The sequence below is a fragment of the Micropterus salmoides genome, unplaced genomic scaffold, assembly GCF_014851395.1.
Source record: "Micropterus salmoides isolate LMB-PRFRI ecotype aquatic unplaced genomic scaffold, ASM1485139v1 Ms_hic_scaffold_11, whole genome shotgun sequence".
In the NCBI taxonomy this organism is placed as follows: domain Eukaryota; kingdom Metazoa; phylum Chordata; class Actinopteri; order Centrarchiformes; family Centrarchidae; genus Micropterus; species Micropterus salmoides.
Genome location: NW_024040152.1, coordinates 20,524,942 through 20,548,019, shown reverse-complemented (window position 1 = coordinate 20,548,019; position 23,078 = coordinate 20,524,942). Strand labels below are relative to the sequence as shown.

At 42.5% G+C, this 23,078-nt stretch overlaps 1 protein-coding gene across 4 annotated transcripts in view; it reads right to left on the bottom strand.

The window, feature by feature from the left end:
• ptprub (protein tyrosine phosphatase receptor type Ub) overlaps positions 1 to 22,288 on the bottom strand; it is a 167,690-nt gene extending 145,402 nt beyond the window's left edge. For 3 of the 4 annotated variants that reach the window (XM_038711783.1, XM_038711784.1, XM_038711785.1), the window contains exon 1: positions 22,049 to 22,288. In XM_038711783.1, the coding sequence (XP_038567711.1) occupies positions 22,049 to 22,118 (70 nt within the window). In that variant the 5' untranslated portion in view covers positions 22,119 to 22,288. The remainder of the gene's footprint in view (positions 1 to 22,048) is intronic. The other variant, XM_038711787.1, reaches the window with a different exon arrangement.
• Positions 22,289 to 23,078: the final 790 nt, after the last annotated feature.

The following is a 23,078-nucleotide window of genomic DNA, read 5'->3' as shown; positions in this document are numbered from 1 at the left end:
AGATATATCCCTCGGGAGTTGGTGTAGACCAAAACAGAGCTAAAAGGAGAAAGAATATGGGACTTGTATTTGCCAGTTAGCCAGAAACATGAATAAAAATGAAGCTAATTGTGCAGCTAAAGAAGCTACTGTTAACAGGTTCACAATATCAACTTAAGAAGTCAGTGTGTTTACAGCTTGTTGCACTGCCACAAAAGTGATCAGAAAATAAATGAATGCTGGTTTAAGATTAAAATTTTAAATTAAAATTTTAAATTTTAAATTAAAATTTCTCCTATGCACCAGATAGTATCTTGTTCACACATCAGGTGCTCATGAGAAAGCATCTTGTGCTCACGAGAAAGTATCCCGTGGGTTACTTCACTCTGGTAAATACCATATACTTTCTCACACGACCACATAGTATCTCGTAACAATTAGATACTATCACGTGTGCATCAGATACTTTCTCTCACCAGAAATGTGATTTAAATTTTTTTTTGTCCATGTCATATTAGGGGCTCCATAAAATTATCTGTATATTTGTGTTTGTCTTTCTATGTTTGCATGCAGTAAATGTATACAGAGATATGAACATGTGTCCATGCTGTGTGCGGTTCCAGCATTGTGGTGGAGTTTGTTATAAATGTCCTGTTTGATGCTGACGGAGCAGGTCCTTGTAAGCTATACGGTCGTAGGGGCGGGAGGCTAGTCACAGTAATTTCTTTGGAGCCCTTCTGCCCCTGAATGGCAAACAAGTTTAACCCCCACCCCACAAGAAAAAACAGACACACACACACGCTCTCAAAACAATGATTTCATTTCTACTGTCCAAAATGTTAATGATTGAGTTAAGTCGCATCTAAGGGGTCTGTAAAGCCCTTTAACAAACATGTTGATCACAAGGTGTAGGGAGAAATAAAGGGGGAGAAAACAAACAGTGTAACAGTTTGATAATTCACTGTAGCCATGACACACCCTCACAATTGGTAATAAATTCACTTGGGGATTCAAAAGCATCTGAATGGTTTTGAGAAAAAGTAATGAGTGTTTTCAGCTTTTCATTACCTAGAATTTAATTACCTACAACCACCAGAGTAATGAATGTATATGGAAGCTTCATTTAGCACATTGTGAAGCATTTGGAGAGTTTTCCACGCTGATCCTCTTGACAATATTTGCATTTGTGATCAGAGCTGATACTGTGTGTAGACACAGTTCTGTTTAACAAAGCATTAATTATGTAAGCTCAACAAAAGCAAAGCTGGTTCCCCTGGCCTCTGTTTCCCTCTCTCCCTCCCTCTCATTTCCTTTCTCTACATCCATCCCTCCATCCCGCAAGTCACAAACACACGCGCTCAGACACACACAAAGAGCAGTGAAGCAGAATGCATCTGACCACACAGCCCATCCGTCTCGCGCTGCTGTGTGGCCTTGCTGCGGGACGACCTGCCCGGTCCTGCTGCTGGTGTTGATTTGACGCTTCACACAGGACAGCATGAGATCCCACATGTGGAAATATACGAAGAAAGGGTGAGACACGGGGGGGGGGGACAGAGAGGTAGGGGGCAGAAGGACAGACAGCAGGAAAGGAGGGAGTGAGTGAAGGGAAAGAAAGACTGTGGGAGAGACAAGAGAGCGATTTGGACGATGGGCTCGTGCCCACCAAGCACCTCTTTTTCAGCTCCAGCAACACTAAACACATGCATATGAGAAGTACTGGATGTGGTTATTGCTGCAAGACTCCTGAAAACTCATCTGAAGCATGCTGCTGTTTTGTAGAGAAAAATGAAACATTTTCAACTCCTAGCTCTCTGTGCCGTGGGCGCTAAAGACATGCAAAGTTCTCGCTGCTGCCAAGAACATGCCGTCGCACATCTGAAAATAATGTGAAAAAAAGGAGGCGGGCATGTAAATAGAGGCCCCCTGTGAACATGTAGCCTAAGGGTGTGTGGGGGGGAGGGATGGTGTCAAATGAATGGATCAGGTTGATCGAGTTGTGAATGGAGCACCCCGTCAAAAGAAAGTATAACAAACGGAGCCAAGGCTTGACAAGTCATAATAGCATTACCACCTCTTCTAACCCCCTATGCTCGTTCCTCCTCAAGGTAAGAATGACTTTTGCTGAGCATGCCGGAGCAAGAGGAGAGTGAAAAGAGGCCTGGTGAAGAATGCACAGTGCAGCTGGGAAACCTCTGGCTGACGCTAAAGGAGCACTCCACGATGTCTTCATACTAATCCTGCTCCTTCAGGCAAGAACTAAATGCACCTCTCCGCTTGAGCACAAATGATGAGTACTACACCATCACTGAGATAACGGCTTCCTTTCCAGCTACATTGTGTGTGCAGACTCGACCCTGCACACACAATGTAGTTGGACACATTCTTTTATGTGTAAGGCAACATCAGGCTTGACTTAAACATTGCTTCATAACTTTGTAAAACAAATTGTTATGTTAGCTCTTCCAGCAAAATGTTGAGATCTACCGGCACAGTGGTGACACATGCATAGTACAGTCTTAATTGAATTGAATAGATCATCCTCCAGATCGGCCCCCTTGTCATGATAACTGATCCAGCTATTTGAGTCAGTATCGTGCCGATATCCAATATCCAGTATTGGAACGGCACATCCCTAGTGCGGGCCCCCCAGGGTTGTGTGGGTTCAGCCATACTTTTCACCCTCTATAGCGATGACTGCCTTTTAGATAAACCAAATTAAAATACATTCTAAAATATACTGATGAGACGGCAATAACATCTTTCTGAGTAAACCAACTAAACAAAGTGGTTGAGTGGACTGATAACAATGCTCTTGAGATTACCACAAAGAAAAGGTAGGAAATTGTATGTGGATTATTGTTATAACTATTAATAATAACAATACAATAATAAAAACAATAGAACAATAAAGCTGGTATTTTTATATAAGTACTTGGGTGTAATGACTGACTATCTGTTTTCCTGGAAAGATTACAATGAATCTATCTTGCCTTAGATCTTTTGGGGTAGACAAATTCTTCTTTTCCTTTTACTTCTGTGATTGTGAGTATTCTGTAGTATTGTAATACTACATGGTATCCAAAATCTGCTCAAAAAATTGTAGGCCAACTTCTTGAGAAACTCAATGACTCTATACTAACATATTATGGCTGGCCAACAACATTGTCTCCGACCCTAACAATGTCCTAAACTGGAGGACATGGTTTTAAATACAGATTTGAGCTAATCTTGTGAAATAAATACATGTTGATGAATTATATCCTGATAATCGATTTTACTAATTAAATAACAATGTACCAGATGCAGTGGAATTTGAAAATAGCGAGCATATATTAGATTTCTTTGCTTGGTAAATAACTATTATTACAATAATTTATCTATCATCAAAAGAATTCAAACATCAATTAATTTTGTCATGTGACTTATCAATTTATCAACTAATCATTTCAACAAATCTAGATACTTCATCACATTGATGCTAAAATCCAATACTGCTCCTGCTCATGGAGTGGCTTAAGTACCTGAAATGGTGCAAAACAACTAGAGATAATAAAGAGATTGTGTGGCTAACTCAGTTATCTCACAGTGTACAGGATACCATCATATTGCCCAACCCTAATATTCCATCTCTGCCAGAGATGCAGCATATAGTCCAGTAGCATGACAAGCCAGAAAGCCATTTGTCCAACCTGCTGTAGAAACTCTCTCTGTATCCCTGCCCTACTCTACTACTATGACCCTATTTGCAGGCAGCAGAAAAAGCCACTTCTGATCACGTGACCATTCCTAGTTATTTTTCATGATATAGATCATTCTATCTAAGGCCAGGGTGAGAGGACAGTATTTCTCCACACAGGCAGCCGATCCCCGGCCGTGAAAAGGTGGCACAGAAAACAGCACCGGTAACAGGAAGCTCTCCACCCATCATACTGCAGGAGGCCAAAACAATGTGAGTACAGAGGCTGCTGAGATAATAACATAGTATGGTATGTTATGAGCTTCATGTTGATATAAGCACTAATGATCTACCTGAGCGACTGCCTTTGTCTGGGTTTGTTGGTGCCTGGTGGCGCTACTGTAAACCACTGCCACACACAGTGCCATGATAATGGAGATGACTGGAGGAATTTGAAAGCAGTAATTTTCCTGGAATTACAATCTGCATTCGTAAACATATATACGTGTCCATGTGCTCATTTACCCAGCAGCATCAAAATCTGCCGCCGCTATCTTTGCGGAGCAGTGACCGGGGAAAGAAGAATTAGCCCCAAAGCACTCTTCCAGCAATCATTTCCAGAACATTTTTTAGAGTGTTTGAAAGCCAGGGGTTGCAGTCAGCTCAGTTTTCCTCACTTCCTGAAAACACTTTATCAAAAGCGGCAGCTCGGCAGAATCCCACGGAATCCAGCCCGTCAGCTTGAGACTGACAACAACAGGGCAACTGTCGGCAGGACCTGTGAGAGGCTGCATACTCCATCCCTCGTTCCCTCCTCTCATCTCCATGTGTCTGCATTTCTCCAGCTTCACCTGCCGCCCTCTTCACTTCTTCACCTTGACCAGGATACATGACAGGGGAGCTGACAAGCCCAAGCATGTGTGTGTGTGTGTGTGTGTGTGTGTGTGTGTGTGTGTGTGTGTGTTGTGTGAGTGTGTGAGTGAATGTTTTCTGAAGCGTTTGTAGGTCAGAAAAAAAAATTGCCTCACTGGGAGTCTGACAGAGGGTTTAGGAATACTTTTTAGTCTAGACTGGCAGGAAAGCCTTGCGTATGAATGTTTGTATTACAGCAGTGTGTGTGGGGTGGCAGTAACTCAGTCCGTAAGGATTAGGCTGGGAACTGCGACCCTCCAGCTTGGACCAGAGTTGCGGATTGTGGACTGGTAGCTGGAGATGTGCCAGTTCACCTCCTGGGCACTGCCGAAGGAGGCCTTGAGCAAGCCCCTGAACCCCCAACTGCTCGGGGCGCCACACTGAGTGGCAGCCCCCTCACTCTGACATCTCTCCGTGTGTTGCTATGGGTCCTGTTTGTGCATGTGCACATGTGTATGTCTTTCGGACATACACATGTGCATAATAATAACATAGAGTTTCCCCTCACAGGATTAATAAAGTATATGTTCCATCTTCTATCTTCTTCTGATACAGAATTTGCGGAAAATACAGATTCACAGAGAAAAAAAACATTCTGTTTCAACAGGTGAGTGCAGACACAAAGCCATAACAATGCATTATGGGATAGGAGGCAAGACTATTCATGAAAGTGGACTTCACTCGCTCAAGAGATTGAAGTGTTTAATCTGAAGCACGCAGCTCCATGCGGAAGGCTTAGACACTTCTAATCTAACAGGCCCGAGGAAACTAAATTCCTCTATTTTCTGGTCAATAAAGTCTTAGAGAATGAAAGAAATAGCACTGCAAAAATTACTATGATGATATGGCAAGTGTTTGTTTCAATTAACTGCTTCCTGTGAATGATAATTCCATTGCCCAAGGTGCACCCCAGGGGCACAAAGAGCACTAATATATGTGTAAACACACACCAATGCCATCACCTAATATGGAGAGTAAAGTCAAGAGGTGCAGTGAATCAATTCAGGTTAAAAGAGGTTAATATTGTTTGCCCTCTGAGTAACAGGGCAAGTGTTTGACTATGCATGACTGCAAATCTTTGTGCGTATTACATGTACAAGATATGTTGACAGATTTTGCTGATGCAGTCTAAGTGAGAAAAAAAAAGATTAAAGAAAAGCTGCTAAATGTGTGTGTGTGTGCGCGCGTGTGTGTGTGTGTGTGTGTGTGTGTGTGTGTGTGTGTGTGTCTTCCATCAACCAAATTATAGAAAGGAGTCTCTAGACCGGTACCTGCTCATTACCTGAAGATGAGTCACATTGCAAATTACAGAGCAGCCAAATGTCCCAGGTGTATCAATTATCCCTCCCCCCTTGCACACAGCCACCCACAAGTGTAAACACACACAAGCACACAAATGCACACTCCATTACTTCTAAAATAAGATGCACAGATTTTTGTTCCAGGTGTGACATTTGCACTCTGCACCACTGTCACCATTGAGACTCGGTTAGTATAATCAAGTTAATCTGTACAGCGGGAACTGGCTAATGAAGTTACCTTCTCCCATCGCCCCAGGCTGGGAAATGATGTCTCTGTCGGGGGCCTTTTAACCTCCACATGCACGCATGTTTCCCCTCACAGCTTCTGGAAACACACACCTTCACACACCACCTTAATGAGTGCCTGGGGAGGCAGACAGACACACATACTCCAAAGACAGGTCTGCTTTGAGCTCGTACTCACCCTGCCTAGAATACTGAGCCCTTCCCAAGAACACTCCGCATACTGTTGATCCCTGAGAAGCCCTAAGGCCGAGAGGACAAAGATGGAGCTAGTGATATGTAGTTTGGTTTCATATCCAGTTTTTGAGAAGAATCACAGGACAAGCTCAACTTTGGGGATTGTTAGAGAGTATTTTGTGGCTATGTATAATTCCTGGGCACATGCGCCAAACAAATAGGAGGCAGCATTTCACCTCCTCCTCCCCCTCAGCCACGCTACTCTCCGTGTGGTTCTTCTCCTCTGCTCTTCTAATTATTAATTGTAATTTATTTCATCATTTGCAATGTTTTGTGGCAATTTTACACCCAGTCTGTGCAAAGTCAAGTGGAGGCAGGAGACAAAAAAAGTAGCAGCTCATGCAGTAGCATTGTTTAACGAGCCCTCTGGGCAGCTCTACTTCTTCGTTCTCTCACGTTGGACTGAGGGCAAATTGGACACTGCAGTGAATCACTATCACCTTCGCGAGGAACATGTGGTATTAAAACACAAGACGGGCCAGGGCTAGCCAGTTAGCATGCTACCATCACATATCTCTGCAACACAATACAAAGACATCTTTGTTATGTTGTCAGAACGTGTTACGTTCACATTCTGTTGATAATGATTTCAATATTATTATTAATAATAATAATAATAATAATAATATTTTTTGTAATGTGTTCAACTAAAATTATGGCCAAACCTTTTACATTGTACCTTTAAGCTGAATTTAAAAACCCTGTACGCAGGATAAGCGGTTGACGATGGATGGATGGATGGCATAAAAAGTGGAGTAAAATGAATCACAATGACTTAACTTGGCAGAAGAACAAGAACAGCAGACAACAGCTGTGAGAAAGCAAATGCTTTCCATGTTTGTCTTCCGGTAATTCAGACTTTCTGCAGCTGCTTCACAATAAAAGCCTTCAAGAAAAACAAACAGATGGTGACTGATTATGGTGAAAGAACTGCATCAAGTGTTGAGCTACACTCATTAAAATTAGCTTAAATAGTGGGCTAAATCTTCCATTGGACAGTTTTCTTTAATGTACCCATGGATGTACCGACAGCTATCACTGGAGTACTTTGATACTGAAGAAAACTGAAAAACGTGATGGATCTCAATCAAGTTCTGTAGTTATATAGTTATAAGGAGTGCCTTTTTTTCTATTTCTAAGCGGATTCATGGACCTTCATTAGTGATTGACATCTGAGATAATGATAACTCAGGAAGTGTAAGTCACAATGAATCTTAAATTTGTTATGACTATGATTTTTTATGCTAATTGCGGCAGTTGGACGCTAATGGTTTTAAAGTGCCTCACTCATGCAGTGTCTTTGCCTCACATCTCTACCTCAGAGTTTGAAATCCCCTGATTTTGGAGGAATGCAGAAATTAAGGATTTCAAAACCACTTTTTAATAAGAAACCCATTATAAAGGGTTTATAAGTTGTAAGTAATGCCTTTATTAACGGTTAATAAATAATTTAGTAATGCTTTATTGATCAGTTATACACCACTGATAAGACCAGCTTTTGGTTTGCCAGGCTGTGAAGAATCTCTCTGGCTGGTGTAAATTATAAACCCTTTAGTAATGCCTTACTAATATTTGCAACTACAGACAGGTCTATAAAGCAATAGTAAATGATTAGATAACCATTACTAACTTATTAACCCTTTATAAATAGGGACTAATCAGAAAATGGTACAGAGATTTATAAACCTACTTCATACAGTAGTTGAGTAAGAGCACACAATACTGTCACTAGAGCCCGACCGATTTATCGGCCGGCCGATATTATTGGCCAATATGAGCTAATAGCATTTAATTGGCATTGACTGTTTATAATGGCAGATATATGACAATTAAAAATAAACACAGAGTCAGATCCTTCACTCATGTCATGGGTGTTGCATAGTTTGCCCACCAGAGGGCGACCGGCTGCAGCTCTCCTGTTAACAACACTGCCTCACCACAAAAAACACAGAAGAAAACAATCAGCTTACCGGAGTTTACTGGAACTTACTGCAGCATAAAGAAACCAATCACGCAGATGGCTGTGTTAGCGGTGAGTCGGTCTTCTGTCACGTTAATTACATGACTTAAATACTCTCCCCTAACGTAATACTGCTGGGGGACTTTAATATACATATGGACAATACCTCTAATGCATACACAAGGGAATTTACATCTTGCCTGGACAGTTTTGGATTGGAGCAACATATTCACTTTCCCACTCCAAAGGTCATGTTTTGGACTTGGTTTCATGGTTGCACTGCGGCCGACCTCCCCATTTCTGATCACATGTTCATTTCTTTTAATGTCAACTTAACACTGTCCAAAATAAAACTGCCATATGTCATTTCATTCAGAAATATTAAGGACATTAATTTAAACACTCTCTCTAGTTAAAGTGACTGCCTCCCCAGTATAAACTGTTTTTCCAACCATGATGATGGTTTTTCATTACAACAATGGCCTACAAAACATTTTAAATTCTCTGGCTCCTTTAAAAACCCGGACTGTTTCCTTCACCCATTCTGCCCCATGGTTTACATCAGAACTACGCCAGCTCAAGGTAAAAGGTTGTCGCCTGGAACGCCTTTACAAGGAAATTGGACTCGTTGTGCACCAAGAAATGTACAAAAACCACATTCTCCACTACAAGGACGCTCTTTCTACAGCCAAATCCGCCTATTATGCAGATATAATCAGTTCAGGCAAAGGTTATACCAGAACCCTGTTCTCCATGCTCAACAACATACTACAACCACCGGACTCTCTCGCGACTCATCTGTACTGATTTGCTTACTGTAACTCCTTAATGTCATTTTTTAATTCCAAAGTGCACAATATTCACCAGCAACTGGCTACTAACACCTCTCACAGTCTGTCTTTTTCAGTTTTCCTGACACCTCTTTCTTGTTCATTTTCAAGTTTCTCACTTCCCTCTGTTGCTGAAATATTGGACATTATTAGAAATTCGAAATCAACTACTTGTCAGCTTGACCCTCTTCCTACCGTCTTAGTAAAAGCCTGCCTACCCTCTCTCTCTTCCCAAATAACTACCATTATACATTCCTCTCTCACCTCTGGTATTGTTCCCTTGTCTCTAAAATCAGCTGCAGTAACTCCTATACTTAAGAAACCTGGTGCAGACCCCAACAATTTCAACAACTTCCATCCTATTTCTAACCTACCTTTTCTTTCTAAAATTCTTGACAGTTGCATATCAAGTCCATGCACACATGTCTGACAATAAACTCTATGAACAATTCCAATCTGGTTTCCATCCCTGCCATAGCACAGACACAGCGCTGGTAAAAAATCACCAATGGTCTTCTCATGGCAGCTGATTCCATACTACTAACTATTCTCATCCTCCTTGATCTGAGTGCAGCCTTTGACACCATCTCTCATAACATCCTCCTTGGCAGATTAGTCTCTATTGGTTTCACTGACACACCCTTGGACTGGTTTAAATCATATCTCTCTGGCCGCACTCAGTTCATCCAACTCAAACATTTCAAATCAGAGCTATCCCCTATCACTGCCGGTGTTCCCCAGGCCTCTGTCCTGGGGCCCCTTCTGTTCATCATCTATCTGCTTCCTCTTGTCCATATCTTTCGTAAATTTAAAATCCATTTCCACTGCTATGCGGATGACACCCTACCCGCTCTACCTGTCTGCCAAACCTACCACATCCCTCCCACCCACCTCCCTCTCTGACTGCCATACCCAACGGAAATCAAATCCTGGTTCTCTTGCAACTTCCTCAAACTGAACAGTGACAAAACTTCACTCCACTTTGACTAAATTTGACAGTTTTTCTCTTACCATAACTCCACAGTTTCCCACTCCACTCAGGTCAAGAGTTTGGGTGTGATCCACGACAGCACACTTTCATTTCAAGCTCACATTAATAATGTCACTTGGTCTGCATACTTCCATTTACGTAACATTAATCGCCTCCGACCGTCTCTCTCATCCACTAGTACAGCCATTCTCGTTCACACACTGGTCACATCCCGCAATGATTATTGTAATTCTCTTCTCATTGGTCTTTCTCTCAAATCCATACATAAACTTCAACTGGTTCAGAACTCTGCTGCCCGTATCATCACCAGAACCCCTTCTATTAATCATATTACTCCTGTCCTTCAGCAGCTTCATTGGGTTCCAGTGTAATTAACGCATTTATTTCAAAACTCTGCTCCTGACCATCAAGGCCATTCATAACCTCGCTCCTCTGTACCTCACTGACCTCCTTCAAATAACACACCCACCCGTACTCTTAAGTCATCTTCTTCTATTCACCTCACTGTAAATCTTGCTCGTTTGACCACCATGGGGTCCAGAGCCTTCAGCCCCTCGTCTCTGGAGCTCTCTTCCACCAGACATCCACAACATTGACTCACTTTCCATTTTTAAATCCCGCCTGAAAACACATCTTTTTAAACTGGCATATCCCACGTGATCACTCTTTCTCAATCTTTGTTTCCAGTTGTTTTGTACCCTGATTTTATGCACTGTAATTATAGTTGTTAATTTTATCGATTATTGCTGTACTGTTTTATTATGTTGTGAGGTGATCTTGAGTGTTCAGAAAGGCACCTATAAATAAAATATATTATTATTAAATAATTATAATAAAAACAGACCCAATCACTTCTCCTCTCCTGAAATCATTCATGTCTTGCTAACCCTCCCGTTTTTCACTGCACTCCCTCGGCTTACTAGCAGCTCACAGCAGTTTAATGTTACGGTAGCTGGGTGTTGGAAGCTACGCTGCTGACAGGCGTAACTTGACTGTAGATTTATTCTGAAACAGTGTATCAGTTCTAGTGAATAGTCCACATTTGTCCATAGTTCATCACTTCTAAATATACTCTAAAATCACCTAACGTTACAGCAGCTCACGCTGCCCATTGCTAAATTAGCCATAAAGCTAATGCCGTGTTTATCAGTGGAGGAGCGCTTACGGTAATGAGCCGTTAAACTATAGTTTCTGACGTATTCTAAATATATCTGCGAGCCGTCTGTCTTCAGTTATAGTCTGCTTGTCTGAAATGATTAAACCAGAGCGGACATGTAAATAAACGTGAGCAGAACAAGAAAATAACATGGCTTCCTGTAGCTCCTCTTTTTGTGACACTGTAGATGTGAAACGCTGTCACAGCCTAACGGCTCTGGTTGTAGTTTTAACTTAGTTAAATGAAATCTCAAAGTCCTCGTTGTAGACAGTCATGTGTTAGATGCATTCAACAGCAGCTCACTGTATCATAAACAGCGTGATTTAGACAGAGTGAGTGTTGGTAAAGGGATGAACTAGATGTGAATATGCTACATTGGAATTATGGCAGATTATGTGTAAAGTGAAATACACGTGCTTATTCTCTCTCACTTTCTCTGTTTACAGATGGCTGAAAAAGTTGCACATTCCAGCAACAAATATTTAATGATGTGCAATTGTTTACGTGTTCACTTTTTGAGACTGTAATCTATTTTAACATAATTCATTTAGTAAAAGATTTTATAGCCCACATACATACCAGTTTCAATATCGACCTGTTCTACGTCTGCTATCCAAATCATTCTCAAAATCTAAATATCGGCTCATAAATCGTCTCTTTTTCACTTTAATATCGGCATCGGCCCCCAAAAACCCATATCGGTTGGGCTCTAACTGTCACCACTTGTGATAAACACATTTTCTTCTCAATAACTCATCTGAACTTCACCTTTCACCCACACTACTCTTTTCAACCAGGCTTTATCAACATCAGGTCCAGACACAAATATTTATTGCAACAAAAGGAAAATCTTTCTTCCCAATTTGTAAAAAAAAAAAAAGAAAGACAGACAGACAGACGGACAGACCAATCTTAAATCTTTCGGAAGAAGTTTGTGGCGCCATAGGGACTCACTAGACTGGGATAAATCCTCAGTTCCATAGCCTGAGCACTGAATGAGCCCATTCCCCAAGGAGCATATGTGCCTAACTGAGCCAACAGACAACCAGTGAAGCAAGGAACCCTCCTCTGTGAGCTAAAACCTAGTTAATTCATCTGCCATAATGATAGTCTGAACCACTATTGCATCTCCCCTAAAACCGCTACTAAAAGTTGTCTCCTGTCTTCACTGACACAAGAAGGCTCACAGAATCAGACACTCGCTCCTTATCCTGCCTCAGAAAAAGGAATTAAGAAGTCAAGTTGTCTGGGAGGAGTTTTTCTCCATTGCTCTTCCAGTGAATAAAGCCAAGTTAGCCAGACAAACACATTCCGGTCTGCCTCTTGTTTCTGGCAGCGCTACCTCAGACGTGACTGAGTTAGCCCTCCATGCTGTGCAGTCCCTCTGATGGGATTAGCTCTTAAAGACTGTGGAAAACAATTCCCTGCTCCCTCTCTCAACAAGGTCAACACAAAGCATTGCTGTGTCACGTCATGCACTGATAATTCTGCCAACTATCCACCTGCGGGTGGATGTTTTCTAATACACACAGACTCATACCAGGAATAAAAGCACTGGGCCATAGTAAATAAAAGTAATGCGAAGAATTAGGTGGGCCATTTGATATAACCTTTCTGTTTTTGGATAAACCCTCCCCCTACATTGTTATTATTCACTCTGGCCTGGTTCCATATCCTTTCTAAAGGGCAACAAATGGCTTCACTTGTGGTGCGGGGGTTAAAAGCATCGGGTTACCTGCATGTGGATCACAATAAAAGGCCAGAGTAAGAAGGAAAACAGCTATCTTACAATTGCCAAGCGCAGGCTATCTGTTTCAGCAACCATGTTTCCTAAAGTAGAAGAGGGCATGGACCCGAGGGTATCAGGCTTTTAGTTCTGCCTTACAGCTCGTTCACTCAGTTAATGAGAACATTAATTACATTCCACGAAAATATCTCAAAAACATCAAGAGTGTGTATGTGCGTGTGCGTGCATTCACAAGAGAGATGAACAATCATGCATGTTCAGTTTCAAAGGTGCTGGTGTAAGGCAAATACGTCTGAACACAGCTAAAATGCCTCAGGGAGGTGTACAGAAAAATATTACCATTTTCTAATTAGGTTGAGACAAATTGTAAAAAGTTTGAATGTGTGAAGAGGGAAGATAAAGCAGGAAGGTGGAGTGCACACCGCGTGTAAACAAAGCTATCTGCAGTAAAGCCTATTAGCGCAGAGCGAGGGATCTCAGCATCAACAGGGTTCCATTGTCAGTTGTCTTATTGTCACATGATACCACTGCTAAGCAGAGTAATACCCATATTAACCACCATTCTCTTAATGCATTTTCTCCTGTCCCCTGTGATCAGCCTACTTCCAGCCATAATCCCAGCCTAAGCTGATTCTTAATTACCCTGGCTGTCCAGACAGACAAAGGCCAGGGCCGACCTGCTCCGGGGTCTCTGACACACTGTGTACTCCAGCTACTCTCTAAACACAGAAGGGCTCCAAAGCCTTTTTCTATGGCAAAGCCCAGCTTTTTGATCTTTGCAGTGCAATGTATTTATCATCAGAAGAATATGTCCTAAGCTCAGTATGCTAATTTTTTCATTAGCATTTTCACACCGTGGAGGAATAAGGCAAACAAAGCTCCATAATAATCCACATGGCCGTGATTTATGGAAGTTCACAATGACCAACGTAGTTCAGCAAATATTTACATATATTTAGGTGGGAACAATCACCAATCTGCCCCTTCCACATATACAAAATACACACCGTGGCATTCGCCAGCATGCACGCAAACACCCACTCAATAACCCACACATACACACACACACACACACACACACACACACACACACAAGAAGGGCCAAGAATTATTATAATCTTCTGTTTGTGGTTTTGAATTAAGCTCTTTGTTAACGACACCCCGTGGGATCCCTGGACATTCTTGCATATTTCTGGCTTTGTGCTAATGTGAGACACACAAACGGTGCACTGCCTTTGGCTACAGAAGGTCTGTGCTATTTGAAAATAGCATGCAAGCTTTCCGTCCACATTAGTCTTTCCAGGCTGTTCTGAAAAAGTTTGCCATTCAGATCAAAATGCCAAAAACAATAGAAAAGCGGTACAATCTCCTCCACTGGGCATGCGAAGCCACTCCCCCCCCCCCGAGCAGGGGCTTTATAGTACATCACATCACAATGAGGGTGTCAGCGTTTTTGAAAAGCTCCCTTTTCAACTGTTTACTTGACAATGTGTGACCAGCGCTTTAAGAATCATGCATGAGAATTTTCATTGCCAGCTTAGCACGGATGACAGGCCAAGAACAGATGCGTTTTCAAACGTATCCACATCGCCTGACTGTACAAGGAAACATGAAAGGCTCCTCAGATAGTGCTCTGGGTCCTGTTGGTGCCCACCTCAATCTGCCCATAAGCCCCTCATCTCTTGGGGCAATCACCTCCCCATTACATACCTCCCCTTAGCTGGCGGGCCAAGTCCGGCGGCCAGCACAGGAACAAACAAAGCTCTTTCAGACTCTTTGACGAGCTGTCTCTCAGGAACGCCAAGCAGCTTAGCAATCACCAGCCCAGGAGGACCCTGCAGGGCACTGGAGGGCTGTGAAGCGTCAGAGTGCCCTGAAGGAAGGTTTGTCACAGCCACCCCACCAGGCATTCAGGTGAGAAGAAGATTGCCTCTCTGGGTTTGTATAAACAGACCTAAACATTAAAGTACATATGCTGGCATTATGAGGAATTGTGTTGTACCTGTTTCTGAGCAACACAATAATAGCACAGTGATCTGAAGATAAAGGGCACATATTTTCTTGGTCAGGAGCTATCTCTCTTCATTAGTGTCCCTGCAGAACTGACTCACACACTGTCTAAATACACTGGGCAGCAAATAGACATTCATCTCTTTGCCCTTAAGCAATTATACCACCTTGTCAAAGAAATGAATAATAGATTCCGTTTTTAATGAATCAGCTGTTAATGAGTGATTTGAACTGTGCAAACTGAATATTCTGACACGAGGGAAATGGTAAAGAGGGGCAAACCCTGAACTGTTTGCCCCTGAAATGTCTTACAACGATACAAAGTATAACAGCCAAGGGGTAAGGGGATGTTTTTCCATGAAAAAGGTACTCACGGTCCCCTGAGCAACTGCTGAAAATAGTGGCATGTCAAAGTGAGGAGGATTGTGACGGAAGGTCATGTAGGATTGAAAGGAGAGTTTCAGGAGGAAGAAGACAATAAGCTGATTCTGACAGAGCGAGTGTGAGAAATCAATAGGCTCTGCTTTTGTTCTGTTTCACTTCAACACCTGAATCAGAACAAAGCGCCCAAGCCTGGCCAAGCTCTCGAACTCTCTTTACTAACATCACTTGACAAAAGCCTTTCAACTCAACTGGCGGTCAGAAGTCAGTGCGCTGCTAGCATATCATAGCACACTCCCAAACTCTATATCCAGAGTAGAATAAGGATCTACCAGGATATACCAAAAATGACATCGGTATAAAAACTGTCAGACTACTATGGAATTTCCCTCCATGGATCTGTGATGAAACTGCATGCAACATTCAAGTCACTGCAATTCCAGTTTGGTTGAGTCTTATAATTTCACTTCAGATTTCTAAATTCTACAAATTTCATGGACTTCCAGACAAACTCCTTGGAAACCCCATGAATGTCACCCGGCCAAAGACGAGCGTAGTCAACATCACTTTCTTGTTCAAGAATCAAGAATCAAGTACTTCATGCGTGTTATATGTGCCCAACATGTTTGGATTCAGTCCACAGACTGATTTTTCACCAGCTGCCACCTGTGCTACCACAGTTGCCATAACCCACCAGCAACAGCAGCTGTCACCGCAGAGTGTCACCACCGTGCCATGCGACTGTGCTGCACACAATACAACAGCAAACGGGTCGTGTAACGCAAGCTACCAGCTACAGAACTGAGCAGATATGGCATTTTTTAAATGAGCTCCTTTTTCGTTAGGTTCCATGCTGTGAAGGCCTCAAACACGATGCTCTTGTAAATCAGCACACTAGACATTATCCATGCTCTGTTACACTTTAATGCTCTTCAATTTCCACTGTCCTAATAAAGTTTATGTGAAAGAGTGTCAGTCCAATAAGTGTGAGATACATTAGGGTGATAAGTGTTCAGGTTCATGGCTGGGTCTCTGAGTGGATATTTCTTTGCCCAAAGGCAATGGTCAAACCAGTAATACCACTTTCCCTTATAGAGAGCATGCGTCGTGGCACAAAGACAACTACAGCCTGCATCCATAACACCACCAGGGAGAAAAATGTCCTGAAGAGACTGTTTTGACTTTTGGAGGAGTGTCAGCGGTTCAGATTTCACTGGGGGTTTCAGATGCAAAGGACTACAACAGGTTAGCTCTCGACACTGCAATCCTGGCCTTACCCTGAACCCTGACTCCGGTGACCTGAGCATTCGTTACACACTACATACACCACAACAGAGGGCCTGAAGAATCTGGCTCTAACTTTGTTGACACAGGAGAAAGGTAAAGCACTGAAACACGGCCAGCAAGGCTAAATATAAACTGCTCAGGAGGGATAAGGAGCAGCACTCGCAGCATCAGTCTTGCAGACCCACTTTTTGCAGTCTGGAGCTTGCTACCTCTGGGAAGAAAACACTCAGAGCCCTGCTTATTTCTTTGTTGGATAATTACACATCTGTGTGCATGCCCGAGCTACGCAGATTCATTCTCCTTCGTATTCAGGCTATAAACATTGGCCCATCTGCGTCGAGTGATACATTCCTGTGTCCATTATTCAAGCAAAACATATGCTTTTAAGTGATAATGAGTATAATAGCCCTGTCATTTCAGACCAGTACATCAACAGGATATGTTGGAGCTTATGTGTAATATATATGGCCTTCTTATGGAAATGAGGCTCACTCTTTCATGTTTGAGAGGATTTCTACTTTTTCCTGTCCTTTGCTCGACACAATGCTGCTAACATTACGTCATGCTGGTCCTGGCTGGCTGGCTAATTTCCACTCCTACATCAAACTGCCAGGCCACAAGCGGGATGCCACTTTGATGAAATTTAAGTAAAATGGACTTGCCGGAGTTTGAAAGATCAATACAGCATTAATAACACCTGGCTGATGGAGCCGAGAAGCCTGCACTCTGGCTGTTGCTGTGAGTGGAAAGGAAAAGGCAGGCCGCTGACTGTAAATCTCTCAGTCCTGGCATCCCTTCCAGGGTGCTGGAAGGTCTCACAGCAACCCTGAAGAGCTCATAGTGGCGGCAGCTCCGGCCCCTGCTAGCATCAGTGTCAGAGCTGAGTCACTCAGCACTGTGGGATCTTCCTGCATGGCAAGACTTCAGCTCCTGACTCCCAGCTCTTACAGGCAAAGATGCTAATGAACAAAGATGCTGATTAGCACACGCATACACACAAAACTGTAAAAGCAACAAACGTGCATGAGTGTAAGCACGTTTGTTGCTTACTAAAACATTAAAACATTTCAGAGCTCTTTGTTGGCCGGCAGAGGAGGCAGAGGAGAGACACACAGCAGGAACAAACCTGCTTCTGGGCATTGCCCTCTTCTCAAAGGCAACGACCTGCTCTTTCTCTATCTTAGAAACATGACTCCCAACATGAAGTTGACCTTTCTGAAGAGCAAACAATCACAGGCAACTCACAGAGCCTTTAACAACAACAAAAACAACTAGGGACTGATTTAGAAATAGAAAAAGTACCATGTGATAATTAAAACAAGAACAACAAAATGCTTTCGGGGATTAATTAAGCGCAACAATCACAAGATGTGCATGAGCTGCAGTATAGCATAAAGGAATGTCTGCAAAGTGCACACTCAGCACACTCAGCACAGCACAAGCTAAGGTGAGATGCCTCACAAGAAAATTAAAATGACACCAGCTCAAGACAGAGAAGGCCCCTGTCTGGGCGGAGCACCAATCACGCCGCTTGCCAGAATTCTTTTAACACATACAGTAGATAGATGTATTTCATCCTCCAGTCTTTTGAGATGAGTAAGCCAATCGGAGGGTGGCTCTCCTCCACATAGCCCCACATTACAACAGATCACAGACAGAAACTGCGGAGCAGAGGACTCCTCTCATAAGCCCCCTGTTTAATCACTCGCGCAAGTGCTGAAGGCAGAATGGTTGGCACACACTCGCCCAACTAAGGTCCTGCTGAGGCCTCAGCTGAAAACAAAACATCCTGACCATCTATCTGAATAAATGCCTCTGTCATTCTCAGCTCTCCCACCTCCCCCTCACCCTCACATCTCCCCATCCTCATCCCCTTCCTCCTCATTGCAAAGATTTCCATCTGCTCTCTGAATTACTGCCCGTGATACCGCAAAGATGGAAATAAACCAGTCTTTTCTGGAGTCTGATTTAGGCACAGTCTCTACCGGCCCTCACCCTCTATCCGCAGATGGTGGCCTGGCTCCTGAAGGGAACACTTCCACTTTGAGGATTTTCTGCAAGTCTGTGGTGCAAGGCAACATTTTCTACATGATGGTTACATTTTTTTTCTTTTCCTACAATAATTCACAAATGCATCTCAAGCCCCCCCATCCAGTTTGATGCCTATTACAGTGAACACAACCAATGGACTCTCAAGAACCAACATGTTACTGCTACAGATAGGCACAGAGTGATGAATTATGTAGCAATAATGACCCTTTGCAATAAAAAAAAAATTTAATTGGTACAGCAAGTGAATTTAACAGTGTCAAGAGGATTAGAAGAAATATGTTTCATGTTAACAATTTTGGTCATGTACCAAATAGATCTGTCCTCTTTTAAGTAGAGCCTTCTCTAGATCCTGTTTAATCTCTTTTGTGTTTTCCTTCTGTCTGTTTGCTGCATTCATCAGAGTGTCAGTGCACCTGTTAATGTCTGTATATGTGGGAGGGTTTTGTCTAGAAAATGCTCTTCAAATGTCTGGACTCACAGATATTCAGTATGACAGAAAAAACATCAAAACAGCAAATGTTTGGCACTTTTGCTTAAAAATGACTAAGAAGATTATTTGATGACTGCAGCTCTAATTCCTTTATGTGCTGGTGGTCTTATGTTACGATTTCCAGTACTGCTGCTGGTGTTTATGCAGTGTAAACTTGTAGCTCTAAAGTATTATTCATTGCATGCCATGCTTTAACTAGACAGTCTGGGCTTCTCAGTCCTTTTCATCTCGATCCAAGTGTTATCTTATTCACTGAAATTAGCAAAAAAGGATCTTCTGCCTTTAGATCAAACTGGGAATTGAGTCACGAGACCCATGATAATTACACCACTCAGTTGACAACATTTGCTGCTAATAGAGGAGACAGATGGTAAGTGAACATACATTCAATTCTCACAAGAGACAACAGAGGAGTTAAAGTGTGATATTGGGCTTCGCACAATGAAAAACACATAGACATACCCGGAAACAGGCCTATCATGTTCATAACCTCTTTGTGTCTGAGCAAATATGATGCAAATGTGTTTTCCTCTTATCAACCTCACTGCAGTCAGTCCCATGCAGCAGAGAGCCTCCATATTTCATAGTCTCTAATAATTTCACTTCCCTTGAACTGACAGCCTGGACCCACCGCAGCATAAGAGTTATGGAAAATATGGATTAGATCGGGTGAAAAAGGCAAGAAATCCCCAAAGGAGTGCCGTCTTAATTGTTATTAAGCATTCAAGGTTATGGTGTGGTCTTCACACAACCACAGAAATAAAGCCAGAGTGTTAATCACAGGAGACACTGAAGACTGTGGGTATCAAGGCTGCATATATGCTCCTTAAATTCTCCTCCTAAAGGATGTAGGCAGGTGGAGATGGTCGCCAGGCCAAGGGGATCAGACAAGGCCCCAAAAACTAGCAGTGTTAACTATTAGAGGCTAATGAGGAAGGTAGAAGGTAGAGCAGATGGCGAAGCTTGCAACACTCCAGTTAACAAACTAAAAAACCCACACCGTGTACACTGATAGACACTCTCACGCAGCCGTGGTGAGGCATCACCGTTCCATTCAGCTCTTTTAATTACCTGTGTGTGATTTAATCCTTCATATGTCTCAGCCCATTCCTCTTAATGATCTGCTCCATTCAGCTGTTGACGATACACATTCTGCTTGCATGGTTTTCTCGTTGTTTTTTTTGTTGTTTTTTATGTTGTTGTTGTTGTTGCCTCTTTCACAATCAGTTACATATACATACAAGTGTTACACTGAGTTTTCCCAATTTATCATGAAACAGGAGCCCCGCTGGTGAGAAACACAAATATGAGCCAAATGTCAATGAAAAATACCTCCTTGGGATCTCAATACAATCAGGCTTTTTTTCCAACATGTGCCAAACACTGTGCCGCATTCTTATACAGTGTTGAAGCAGCCTGCAGTGTAAATGTTACCAATATTACTGCCTTATTAACCTGGTTTTATTTTACATGGGTCAAAATATGTATGTGTGTGTGTATGACAAGGAGATCCACTTTAGCTTTTAGACAAAAAAAACTATCCAATCTACTGCGCTGTAAGAACATTGCATAAATTACTAATAGAATTCAGTGAATAAAAGCAGATTTTGAAAACATGAAAAGGTCTGTGTCAGATTCCTATGAAAGACGTTTATTTGTCCCCAATGTGTCTGTCTCTTTCCATCTCTCTGATATATGGATGATATTCAAATTTGGAAAGGCTTATTTATCCCGCTGAAACACTACTGTGAAAATTAAATAGGAAAATAGTATTTTCTGGGGAACAATTTAAGAAATTGCAGGCTTTTGATCATTTTATCTGAAAATAAAAACACATTCTCAACATGCTAGAATCCAGCTTGTTTTCACACAAAACAGAAAAGAGCACTCTTAAGAAGTCTTGGCCAACCAAGTAATATGTGAACATGTGTCATTTTCCTCATGCTGGAAGATGTGGAGCTGATTTATGACCACAAATATGTCTTCTTCTACAGCTAGACCAAAGGCAGCTCATCACATCAGGAGAAAAACATCCAGCAGCTTTGAGAGTCAATCTGTCTATTTCCCCACAGTGGAATTATGTTATTATGCAGATTTTCGTTTAAAAATCAATGCAATGCCTAGAACCACACTGGGATGTCAACTTTTAAGGAGTCACTCTGTATACGACTCTCCAACCCAACGGCAGTGTGGAGCAGCTCCAGGTTTTGGTCTCTGGATGTCATCACAGATTGGTTCAGGCTGTTGGGACTTGGGAGCGTGAATGCTCACGAATATTGTTTAGCTTAAATTGCCTGAAGGTCGTATGAGTGCCTTTCCTTCCGTTTTAAGGGGTTGAACTGATATCTAACTTTGGATCACAGTGTTTAACACCTTTTAGGCTACCTGGCGCCTTTAAATCTGATTGCGCTATAACAAAAAGGCAGAAGCAGCGTAGCGCAGCGGACTGTGCTGTTTTGGGAAATGGGAGCTTTCCCAGAACCCGGTCCTCTTAAATAACCAACATTGTTTGCAGGAGTTTGTCTGGCACTAAGAAAACTTAATAGCTACTATAGTTTACGAAGTTATTAAATAATTAATTTTATTTTCCCTCGGGAGGATTAACATTGTCCCATTAGGAAGTCACTGGAAGCAGCGGTAAGCCTCAGATAAACGCAGTAACATGTTAGGGAAAGGGGGCACAAAGTTGGCATCTTCGCCAGACTCGCTACGCTTGTGCTTTCAGCGGAGTTGGATCCACATTTAAAAACTTCCCAACTGCGTTGAGGAGATCGAGATGAATATGCGCCTTACCTGTTGGCCCCTCAATGCCATCGGCGTAGATCTGAACAGTCAAAATCAACAGAAAGGCGCAGGTGTTCATCGTGTAGCTGTTTTAGTCCACTTTAAATGTGCAGAAGAAATCATTTCATTCACTCCGTGAGGTCCGGGCGCGCAAGTAGTAGAGACGAGCCCATCTACTCCCCCAATTCTCACTGAGTGGAGTTTCAGAGACACTCGGGGAGACAGGGCAGAGCTAGTTCTGCAAACTGACGTCAGGGTAAACAGTTCAGGGAAGAGATTTCTTTCTCAAGCCCACTTTGCTTCCCAGCCTCCACTTCTCAGTGGACACAAAGTATGAGCCGGGCGACTCCAAGCGGCCGAGTCCAGCAGCGACACTCTGGTATTCAAACGTCTGCCAAGCAAACCCCAGACTGTGTGTGTGTGTGTGTGTGTGTGTGTGTGTGTGTGTGTGTGTGTGTGTGTGTGTGTGTGTGTGGTGTGTGTGTGTGTGTGTGTGGTGTGTGTGTGTGTGTGTGTGTGTGTGTGTGCCTGGTCTTATACTTGTGTCTTTGTGGGGACCAAGAGTAGTTTTAGGATTAAAAGTGAGGCCATTTTTGGAACATGTGGACGTTTTTGCCTGTCCCTACTTCTTATAGGCTAAGGGTTGTTTGAGGTTAAAAGTGTATTTTTAAGGTGTTAGGTTTTAAAGTATTAGATTTAGGTTATAGGGTATAGTTTGGGGTTTGAATTGAGGTCAGGCATGTCTTTGTGATGGTGAGTCTGTGAGTATAGAAGCATAAAAACAATGCATTTTAGGATTAAGACTTCAAATGGGGATAGGACTGTTGTGGTTAAGGGTGAGGATAAATCTGCAGTGAATAGCCTACATGTAAATCAGGGTGATGTCCGTCTATGTGACTGAAACATGTGTCTATGTGTGTTGGCGCGTATCTGTGGAGACAGGGACAAGGATCTCCTTCTCTGCCTTTTCATCCATTTGGCTTCATTTTAATGAGAAGTTACTTAATCTTCACTGCCCAGCAGCTCCTCACAGCTGTCA